The 11092-nt window shown below is 35.9% G+C and overlaps 1 protein-coding gene across 1 annotated transcript; it reads left to right on the top strand.

Moving 5' to 3' along the window:
* Positions 1-2044: 2044 nt before the first annotated feature.
* On the top strand, positions 2045-3739 carry LOC142613891 (calcineurin-binding protein 1-like). The gene is made up of 3 exons (XM_075786410.1): positions 2045-2563; positions 2922-2994; positions 3211-3739. The coding sequence occupies exons 1-3, from the start codon at positions 2276-2278 to the stop codon at positions 3447-3449; spliced, it is 600 nt and encodes a 199-aa protein (XP_075642525.1). The 5' UTR covers positions 2045-2275; the 3' UTR covers positions 3450-3739.
* Positions 3740-11092: the final 7353 nt, after the last annotated feature.

Here is an 11092-nt window from a genome sequence, read left to right as displayed (position 1 = left end):
TCATATGAGTTACGGTTCTCTTAAATTCAATGCTGTTGAGGTTCTTATAGTTTGTGGCAACTGCAAGTGTAGGGTATTTATTAACTGTGAATGGTTTCATTTTGTCTGAATGCTTCTTTAACCAGAGATTAATGTTGCCCAATAATGTTGCACATTATTGTGAGTTGATTCTTAGTTGTCCATTTGATAGTGCGTTGATTGAGTTCATCATGCCTATGGGCTATGGGCGAGTTAGGTCTGCTTTTTTGTTTGGGATGCAAGAGACGATTGTTAACGTCTCTTATGCCAGACAAGAACAGAGTTGGAATCCAAGAGACGATTGTTGCTCAAAATAATCCAAGCTTCCAAGCAACTGCTGAAGAGGTGGACCTTGACATTGATGCTCAGGTTATCATATACATTTTTTTTATAAGTACTGTACAGTATTTCCGTCTTCTAGATTCTCAAAAGATTGCTTGATTATAGAATGAGTCATTGAGTTTATTGTGTTTCTTATCCAGAGTGAATCTACCTTTATGGAGGTTGAAGTTTTTTGTGAAGGATTCTCTGGAAGTTCAAAGCAAGAGTTCGCTAAACACAGGTGGCCTGAGCAACAACAACAATAATGACAATAACAATAACAACAACAATAACAATAACAATAACAAGCGGAAAAGGGAGATTTGTGATGCTATTGCCAAGACTGCCAAGAAAAAAAGTAAAAAGCCCTAATAACGTCTTTCTATGGGATAGTGCAGTTAGGCTGTGTATTTGCCGACATTTCTTGTTATCTGTTACTGACAATTCTCAACTTTGGTTCACTTCACCCACATGAACACACACTGATGTAGGGAGCACAACCAAAGTTGTTTCAAAATTAATTATTTTTATACTTTCTTCCAGATCTCATTTTTGAATAGGGGTTTTTATGTTGTTGAGAATTTTATGTGATGTAATTGTGTCTTAATGTAATCCCTGAGGCTAGTAAACAGAGGCTTTAGGAATGGTTTTAAAGGGTGCAGTTTGAGTAGAGAATATCCTGAATGAGATTTTGTCTCAAAACTCCGTGGTGACTCCAAGCACTCCTAGGTGGTGAAGCCTAGACTTTTGTGACTCATTCCCTTTTTCCCCATTATTTTACTCTTTGCACTACCAGTGCTGCATCAAACATGAACACGCATGTTGCACACACACACATGAAGACACAATTTTGTCATTCCTGTGAAAGTTTTTTTTTTCATGACTATTGCATATGCAGAAAACTTTGAAAAATTTTTTCATGACTATTGCATATGCAGAAAAACTAGGAAATTTTAAAGAACTTATAATTTGTATAATTAGATATGTCAAATACTTGGTAGAAAAACAAGGATGCAAGTAATGAACCCTTAATCCCTTATCCCTGAACCTCTCTCTGTGCTTTGTATTACTGTGATATGTATGTTTGACTTTTTGGGCACTACTTTGTGTTATAACTGCATATTTGTGCTCAGTGTAAATTAGTTGTTGAGTTCAGAGAGAAAATTATGAAATAATAACATTTGCAAACTGTATTTCCTACATATGTTTTGTTGGATATCTGTAATTTTGTTGGTTCTCAGTGTTTCATGCTTTGTAAATTAGGTGTAGAGTTCAAGGAGAAAATTCTGAAATAATAACATTTGCAAAAGTCTATTTCCTACATATGATTAGTTGGATATTTGTAATATTGTTGGTTCTCAGTGTAATATATGTAATATTGTTTGTTGTTACCTTGATCATATCCTCTATTTCTGGAGCTAACTGATCCTTTTTTTTAAGAGAGATGGGGTTGTTATTGTTGAATGCAATGCGTTCTTTCAATAATATCATGTGTTCTGACATATTAAATTGATAGTGGTGATTTTCACAAGCGTAATGCAAGTGCTCCCCTTACTGCAGATATCTTCATGAACATATCACATCTTTAGAGAGGAATGGAAAGCTGGAAACTCCTGAAGCAATAAATGAGAAGATTCGAAAGCGTTTTAAGAATCCGAAGTTGTCAAACAGTAACTGTGTTAAAGTTTGTCGGCATACTTCTGTGGCTTGGTGTCGATCCCTCATAATAAGCTTGGCATCAATCACTCCATTACCTTATGAATTTTCAAGTGAGACTCCAGTCCTTGTTCCATCAGATGGATGGTTGGAAAATAGTCATCTGCTTTGTGTTGATCTTCAAATAAATGAATTGTGGAACTCAGCATTTGAAAACTCAACTCAATTAAAAAATATTGAAACAAAATGGTACCCAGTTTTGTCTAAAATCAAGAATATAATGATCAAGAAAGCATCTGAAGAAAATTTGGAGACTGCAAATGCTTTGCTTAAATCTTCTTACAATTATTATCGGGAGAGCTCCTGTGTGGTGCTTCAATCTGGTGTCATTCTTAATCTGGTTCCATCTCGGTTAGCAACAGGAACACAGTTTCAGCCAAGCATGGATGGGGTTGAAATACTTGATCTGAGCATTCCAAGGAAGCTTCTCTTGTGGGCCTATACATTATTGCATGGACGTTGTGCCAACATAACAGCTATTGTAAAGTATTGTGAAGAAAATGCAAAGGTATAGATACTAAAACATTCTAAACTGGTTTTGGTTGGCATATGGAGTAAGTAAATAGCAGTTTTATAGTAGACAAGGTTTGAGAGGAGCATGAGTTGAGAGTAGACGTTTGTTTTCCTCGTAAAGCTAAAAGCTGAGAGGAGCACAAATCCTATTAGCATTGAAGCTGGGTTAATTGATAATATTAAACATGCTTTTCTACCTAATGTTTTAGAATATACATGACATGTGAAAACATGCAAGGTTACATGTTCTTATCACATCCATAGAAAAACGAAAGGGATAGTTGAGCAAATATGGGGTAATTGAGGAATTCAAGTTGACTAATATATTTTGGGACTCTGGTTATGTTTTGCAGTCAAAGATGAAAAAAGGAACTGGAACCTCACCTGCAACTATAAATGTATCTAGTACTACCACTACTCTTGCAGGTTGTTATTCTTCTCCATTTCTGCTTTTTTAGATTTCTTTCTGCAGCTCGATGTGTGACCCAGGGCTGTTGCTTATCCAAAGAAAAACAGCAATGCTGCTAAACTCATATTTCTGCCTTTTCTTTTTCTTGGAGATGTTCTTGTTCATTCTTTCTCCAAACTTTCTTTGTCGGTTTTTACACATCAAAATAGGTGAAAAATCATTGCTTGTTGCAGGTGCTGGGAAAGATGGAGCAAGCCATGTTGGAGGCAGTGATGTGGAGGCTTCTCCACTGACAACAATGACATCTACTCTGTTGTCTGAGGGTGATACCAGACATAGTGTGAATCAAATGCCATCTCCAGGCGAGAGTCAAAAGGGGTTATTTGTTACACTGCAATTGCATCAGTGTAAAAATACTGTTGCAGAACGCAGCAACTTGGCAGGTCACGAAGGAGATTCTGACAAAAGTTGACTTCATCTCACTGACTGAACTGCATCTAACTGATTGTTGTAGAAACCATCCTTGTGCATTACACCTAATTTGTTATCATAGAAAATATGACATCATACATATAAAAAAGAATCTTGGGATTTAGGGCTTTTTAAGAGTTGGTATGGTCTAAAATCCCTGTTGTATGATAGCCAAAGGCTGATTTAAGAGTAAATGAAATGTTACCAGTATTTTCTGTACAGAATTGTTAAGGATATGCTTCTATATTATGATCTGACATATCAGTGGCATGCATTTTTTCGCTCGGACTCCATGGATCAATGACTTTAAGAAGGAAATTGTCTTTGATTTCATTTGATTTCTTGCTAAACTATATGTATATATCATCTTTATCCTATTGGAAGTTTCACAACAATTCATTAAAGGTACATCACTAGAGCATGAATGACCCATATAGTTTATGGATCTTTGGATTTGATCTAAAATTAATAAAAAGTGTCGCATAGTAGCAGAATTTCATTTGCTTTGAAATAGACAATAGTTTTTTTCATTGAGAAAAATATAGACAAAGGTTAATTGATGGGAGATATATTAATTTTGTGAGGTATACAAGGTAACATCATTTAGCATCTCATAACATCATATATAAATTAATAATGGCTGATTTTGCCCCCTCCACCCCTCTCTCTCTCTCTCTCTCTCTCTCTCTCTATGTATGTTCGCTAATATGACACGACACATCTTTATGTTTGTAAATTCATACTTCAGAAATGAAAATGAAGGAAATAGCTTCTTGCCTCTTTTATTTTGGAGTGGTATTGGGTCTTTGTCAACCCAATCATTATCATGCTTATCTCTAGTATTACCCCCTCCTAAGGTTTCACTGTGATAACTGATAACCTCTTTAAAACAACATACCTTTTTAAGATAGGATGTTTTTATCTTCAGTTTTCTCTCTAAATAAATTACTTTTTTTTTTTTTTGGGTGCGGAATCTCTAAATAAATTACTTGTGGGAGAGATGACTCATTCTCATCATTCACCAGTACCACCACGGCACCATCGGTCCATTCATTATAGAGTAGATGGTTGTTTTTCTCAGTCAAACCTTACGGCATATTTCGTGCGAAAGAACATACTTAGAATTGGATGGCTATAAATTTGTAATAAGCTAATACTCATTTGGACGTGTTTTCAGTATAAGGATTCTTTTTTTAGGGGTAAACATTATAAGGAATTTAAATAAGGGTTTCTTTTTTTTTTTTTAAAGATTGGAACTCTCTCAAATAAATAAATAATTGCTCCTCTATAATATTGTAAGATCATTTTTTGTTAATAAATAAAAGTAACATTTCTAAATATTAATTGCAATAATATAATACCATAATCATTTTATATTATAGTGCTAAATTTAATATTAAAAAAAAAACAAATTGCAAACTCATTTTCTTTATGTATTAATTTAAATTTAATATATGTACTACCTTTTTTTATGAAACATGTATTTTTTTAAAAGAAAAAAAAATAAAACTTGTTTAATATATAATCATGTTTTACAAGCATGAATTTGTTATTTATTAGAATTCAAAATTTAGGGGGAGATATCTTATTTATTAGAATTCAAAATTTAGGGGGAGATATTAAGATAGTATTTTTGGGGAGATCTATAGTACTCGAGTCCTTTAAACTCGATTACTAGTCTGCATGATTACTATATCATACCCGAGGAGTACTCGAGAGTAATGGACTCGGGTACCTCAGAACACAGTACTCGAGTCCTACAGGATCGAGTAATACGTTCCTGCACACACCGACTTGCCTAGCGGCAGCCACCACAAAAATGCATAATGAATGATACTCGAGTTCCCTAAACTCGAGTACCTATTCACAATAGTACTCGAGTCCTTTAAAATCGAGTACTAATCTATATGATTACTATATCGTACCCGAGGAATACTCGACTTTCAAGGACTCGGGTACTTCCTAACACAGTACTCGAGTCCTACAAACTCGAGTAATACGTTCCATACTTATTGCACACACCGACTTCCCTGACGGCAACCACCATATAAATGCATAATCAATGGTACTCGAGTTCTCTAAACTCGAGTACCCCTTCAGAATACTAACCCCATCACCTTTCACCTATTTTTGGTTAAGCAACTTCTCAGCATTACTCGCGTCCATCTTCCCAACTCCACGTGACGAGTCAGAGCGCTACGTGGACACAGAAGCTACTGGTAGTTGAGTCACCATCTGCAGGTCCTTCAGTTTGCAAGACCAACGTGCTGTCCATTTATCCTTTGGGTCAACCCTGCTGTGACCAGAACATAAGAGGTAATAGCTAAGTGCTTAGTTTGAAAATGTGTTTGTATGTGCTTCGTATCAGATTGTTACGCATGTGGTGTTTTTGTACTCCATGCATGAGTAGTTTTTTGCACTCCCTAATTTTTCAATAATAACTATGTACAACTGCTGATATTCACACCTTTGTATTGAAGTTTCAAAAATTTGGAAATTTAAAGAAGTGATATAAGTAGTCAGTGTATATGAGTATTTGTAAAAATATACAAACTCAACACATGTGAAAAAGTTGTGTAATTTCTTGTGACTGTAATAGATGTTTTTGGGGAAATCTCCGTGGAAAAAATAGTGTGGCCAACCCATAAAATTATTGATGATTGGAATCATTTTTCATTGTTGGATTGGATTTGAGTTGGGTCAAATTCAAAGTAATAGTTTTTTTCAACCACGTGGGCAGAAAACTCCACCCACCATATATAGAAATTTATTTTATAATATTATTTTCATTTTCAGTTTGATTAAGTTTGGTATCTTAATCATTAATTTTCACAAATTTGAAATTTTGAAATATAATTTAGGCAAATTATATGAATGGTAAATATTTATTTAACTATTTAAAAGTACTTAAATAGTTTATAAAAACTTGGCTGTTTGGTATAGAATTTTAAGCAACAATTTTCAATTTTGAAACAACATTACACGTATTTCTATACATTTTTTCATCCACATGTATTTCCGAAAAATACAAATAACGTTACTAGAACAGCATTACCAAACGAACCCTAAAATTTTAAAAAGCATGAAATATATATGCACAACCCTTCGACAATCCAACCTAGGCTTATACACATGTAATAAGTTGAGCTGAAAATTACTTCTTTATAATAAAAGCGCGAATGCGCGCACAGTGTCTTGGCACTGTACATCCAATATTTTTGCATTGTGCAGCACTGTAGCTACAATAGTGTTTTGGTTTAGTTAGTCACTTTTTTTTTCCCGTTTATTCAATCCTTTTGTTTATTCAACTGGCACTGTAACTACAATGCCTAAAGTTTTTTTTAAAAAATTATTCTTTGTAATTGGTTTGTGTTTTTTTTGCAATTGTACTCATCTTTAATAAAATCCACGAGTCTTTAATGAACTCATGAACACATTCATCTTTTGTACATATTATTCGACATATAAAATCCACAAGTCTTTGATGTCTTTGAATAGTAATATTTCAAAGTTCAAACCTCCATTATTCGAAAAAAAAAAAGTATCATCAAACTATCCTAGCTACATATTTGTGTCAATGTCCTTATGTTCACCAAAAGAGTTTAATAACTAATCTATTGTAATAAAAAATTTAACTTGCTAAGAATCTTGTAACTTAATTTATTGTTGCAGTTTTTTATTTCAAATAAAAATATATAAGATTCAAATACATAAATCATCAACTATATATGTAAAAAAAAAAACTTAACCATAGCCAATGCACACCAACAGCAGTAAACCGGATCCTTTTAAGAGTAATGCTTAGTCTATTTTGCTACAGTCATATTGCAGTAATATGTCAGTTTCTGTGTTATGCGTCATAGTGTAACTTAACACAATAGTGAAAATCTTGTATTTGAATAAACAACTTAACACAATAGTGAAAATCTTGTATTTGAATCTTGTATTGCAGTAAATGTTGTTATGCGTAACACAAATGTTGTTTATGTAAAAATGTTGTTATGCGTTATTATATATGTAAAAACTTAACACAATAGTGAAAATCTTGTAACTTAAATCATCGCCCTAGTTATATGGCAATAATAACGCATAACACAATGTTGTTTTAACTTGACTTTATTTTTTTTTTTTTCTCATTTAAAATGTAAATATGATTGTATTTGAATTGTCAGTCTGATTATGGTTCTTAATTATGTGAAAACACTAATAATTTTTTTTAGACGTGATTTGATTTTAAAAACCATGTGAGTTTGACAATAAGAGATTTTATAATTTTTTTTATCAAAGAAATTTTATAAATTGAGTTAACTAGAACGCAGAACTCGATATACTATTAATTGTTTTTATATTTGTCAAATATTCAATTATTTATATGTCTATGATTGAGTTTGAATATAAATTGTTTTTATCATACGCAAGATCAGTTGCAAGTGGTTATACATTATGACAACTATTATATTGATGCCAACAGGTCAGTGATGGATTTTCACTTTTTTTATGTATACTACGATGGAGAGATTTTTTATCATGACTTGCATGGGTTGTCATACCAAGGCTCGAACCAAAAGCAAAATTGTGTTAGGGTGAAGCGTGGGATAGGCCTTATGAAATTGCAACGAAGAATATTGAAGGTGATGAGGTTAGACCACTCTAGGCATAACATTTCCATCGTGTATCGAGCACCTCAACGGGTTCTAGACACCCATGTTTTCTACAATTCACTACAGTTATTGAGTGGCGCTCAAGTGAAGATGATGTGGGAAATTGTTGAGCAAATGGTGGTGAAAGGATTTTTTGCTTCGGATCTCTATGTCACTGTTGAGCCCACCATAGTAGAGGCTGGGGAGAGTTCACAACACACTCTTTTAGATGGAACTGTAGATAAGCACATTGAGTCAATACCATTACAATCTTATTAAGGGTGTGCAGAAAACACAGGAGATGAGTATGGTACTGAACCTGGCAAACATTTCCCCATGCTTCACACATTGAGGAGGAGCAAGGGCCCCAGGAAGTGCATGCAGGAGAGCATTTATCTCATGATGAGCTGCATGGGGGCAAATCTGAACCCGAAGATGATCACGGACTTGGTGATGATGCAACCCATATTGATGTTACTAGGGATGAGTTTGAGGAGCTTCTAGAAACCATGGGTGAACATGATGATGTTGATCATATCGAGGATGTGGTTGTAGAAGAGAATAGAGACACATGCCCTGGTCCCGATCCTACGCCGAAATGGTTCACCAAAAACACTTGGGATAATATGTTTGATCCATCACCGGTTATGCAAGCAAAAGTATCAAGTTGGACGCCTGGGGAGCAGCCAATGAAAGGAATGGTATTCGCGACTAAATTCGCGGTGCGACATGCATTGACTTGGTACGCACTGCGAGAGAATTTTAGGTTTAAAACTAAGCATTCAGACTCAGAGAGGCTTATGGTGAGTTGTGAGGATGATTCCTGTCCATGGTCAGTCCGTGTGATCTGTTGCAAAGGAGACAATGTTTGGAAGATCGCAAAATGCAAGGGCCCCCACACGTGCGACAAAATTCAGAATGCTCATGATGGACGGATGATTGATTCGGTGTTCCTAGCATACGTACTTGAGCGCTATATACGAGAAGACCCCGCGTATAAGATAAAGAACTTACGTCACGTTGCTTTGGCAGACTTAAAACACGAAGTATCTCACTACAAGGTATTCTTTAACTTGCATTCTTTTTTCAATACATGGAAGTATAAGCGTGATTGTAATTCCCAAAACCCATGAATACCTGATGTTATGAAAAATGAAATTGAATTGAAACAAAAAAGGAATAAAGAGAAAGAAATATTATCTTCATCTTATAGCCTTACAAGTCTTGATTTGTTTTCTTCAACTATAATTATTTGACTTGTCTTCATTTCTAACATAATCATTATGGTTCAAATACAAGGTTTGGGATGCCAAACAAAAGGCCGTTGCAGCTATATACGGGGATTTTAAGGAGTCTTATGCAGAGTTGCCGTGTTTTTTGGCAGGACTTAAGGATGCAAGTCCGGGTACAAAGTATAAGTTAAACGTGGACGATAATTATGAACCGGGAACCTGTACATTCAAGTCCGTATTTTAGGCGTTTCGTCCATGTATTATTGGGTTCAAGAACTGTAGGCCTGTGATTAGCATTGATGCAACCCATCTCTATGGAAAATATAAAGGGAAATTGATGATTGCAATGGCGACGGATGCTAATAATAAGATTTATCCACTAGCCTTTGCCGTTGTCGAGAGTGAGAGCACAGAGACTTGGGGTTGGTTCTTGGCTTGTATAAGAAGGTATGTTACTGACCGGAGACACTTGTGTGTCATATCTGACAGACACCCTGGGATACAAGCTATCTTCAGAGAAACTAATCGAGACTTTTTGCAGCCTCCCATGACAGAACATCGTTACTGCCTTCGTCATCTATGCAGTAACGTCAACACTAGATGGAACAATGAAATTTTAAAGAATCTAGTATGGAGGGCAGCAAGTGCAACCCAGGAGCGAAAGTTCAATGCCACCTTCGATTTAATTGAGAATGTGAACCGGGATGCGCACCAATATCTGAAGGATGTGCCCAAAGAGAAATGGGCTCTAACTTTTGACGAGGGTTACCGTTATGGGGCGATGACTACAAACGTCTCCGAGTGCTTCAATGGTGTTCTAAAGGGTGCTCGTAGCCTGCCCATTACAGCAATGGTGAAATACACATGGTTCAAACTGAATGCTTATTTCGATGATCGTCGCAACAAGAGCATAGAGCAGTTGAATTCAGGAAAAAAATGGTGTAAATATGCCTTGGATATCTTCATGAGAAATAAGGAGAAGGCGGAGCATCATAGGGTGACGAGATTGAGTGCGCAACAACAATCATATCAAGTAGATACACCACATAATCCAGGGACTGCTGGACATGGGGATCACACACATGGAGTTAATTTGTTGCAAAGAACTTGCACATGTCAGAAATGGAAATTGTATAAGATACCATGTTCACATGTCATTGCAGTTTGTATTAGGTATCGACATGATGCAGAGCAGTACATTGACCAATGCTATAGCGTGGACGCATTGTTTCGGAGCTATGCTCCCGTTTTCCCTGTCTTGAAAGATAGATTATCATGGCCAAATCCTAAAGAAACTCGAAGGGTCCTCCCTAACCCCCAATTGATTCGAGAGAAAGGTCGCCCTGTCTCAACACGAATCAGGAATGAGATGGACGAGGGCGGGAAACGGCCTAAAACCACACCATGGAAGGAGGGGGGAGGAAGGTGCAATGCGGGTTGTGTGACCAAGAGGGGCATAACCGAAGAACATGCCCTAAGCGGAACGAGGCCTCGGCGAGTGGTGGTCTCGCAGACTAGGTACGCTAAGTTTGAACTGTGGCATCCTTCTAATTCTTGAACGTGCAGAGTACAAACATTTTTTAACTACTCGATGTGTACATGCATCTTTTCTTCAATGTAAAATTCCCCACGAAATATTTTCTGGGTTTGTGTTGTTTTTACTATAAATCACAATTTTTATGGGCTTAAGGTTCTACTTGTGTTTCTTGGCTTTGTTTTCAACCTTTTTTATCTCAACCCTCGGCCTTGGTCACCTTTGCCTGCCAGAAGAA

Source organism: Castanea sativa, chromosome 10, assembly GCF_040712315.1.
Source record: "Castanea sativa cultivar Marrone di Chiusa Pesio chromosome 10, ASM4071231v1".
Lineage (NCBI taxonomy): Eukaryota > Viridiplantae > Streptophyta > Magnoliopsida > Fagales > Fagaceae > Castanea > Castanea sativa.
The sequence above is the reverse complement of the archived record's forward strand: the minus strand, read 5'-3'. Positions and strand labels throughout refer to the sequence as shown.

Excerpts from the sequence above, each read along its gene's own strand:
- LOC142613891 (XM_075786410.1), top strand. The coding sequence starts at position 2,276 with ATGATCAAGAAAGCATCTGAAGAAAATTTGGAGACTGCAAATGCTTTG. Across the intron at positions 2,564-2,921 it reads ATTGTGAAGAAAATGCAAAG|TCAAAGATGAAAAAAGGAAC; the intron begins GTATAGATACTA and ends TATGTTTTGCAG. Across the intron at positions 2,995-3,210 it reads TACTACCACTACTCTTGCAG|GTGCTGGGAAAGATGGAGCA; the intron begins GTTGTTATTCTT and ends TGCTTGTTGCAG.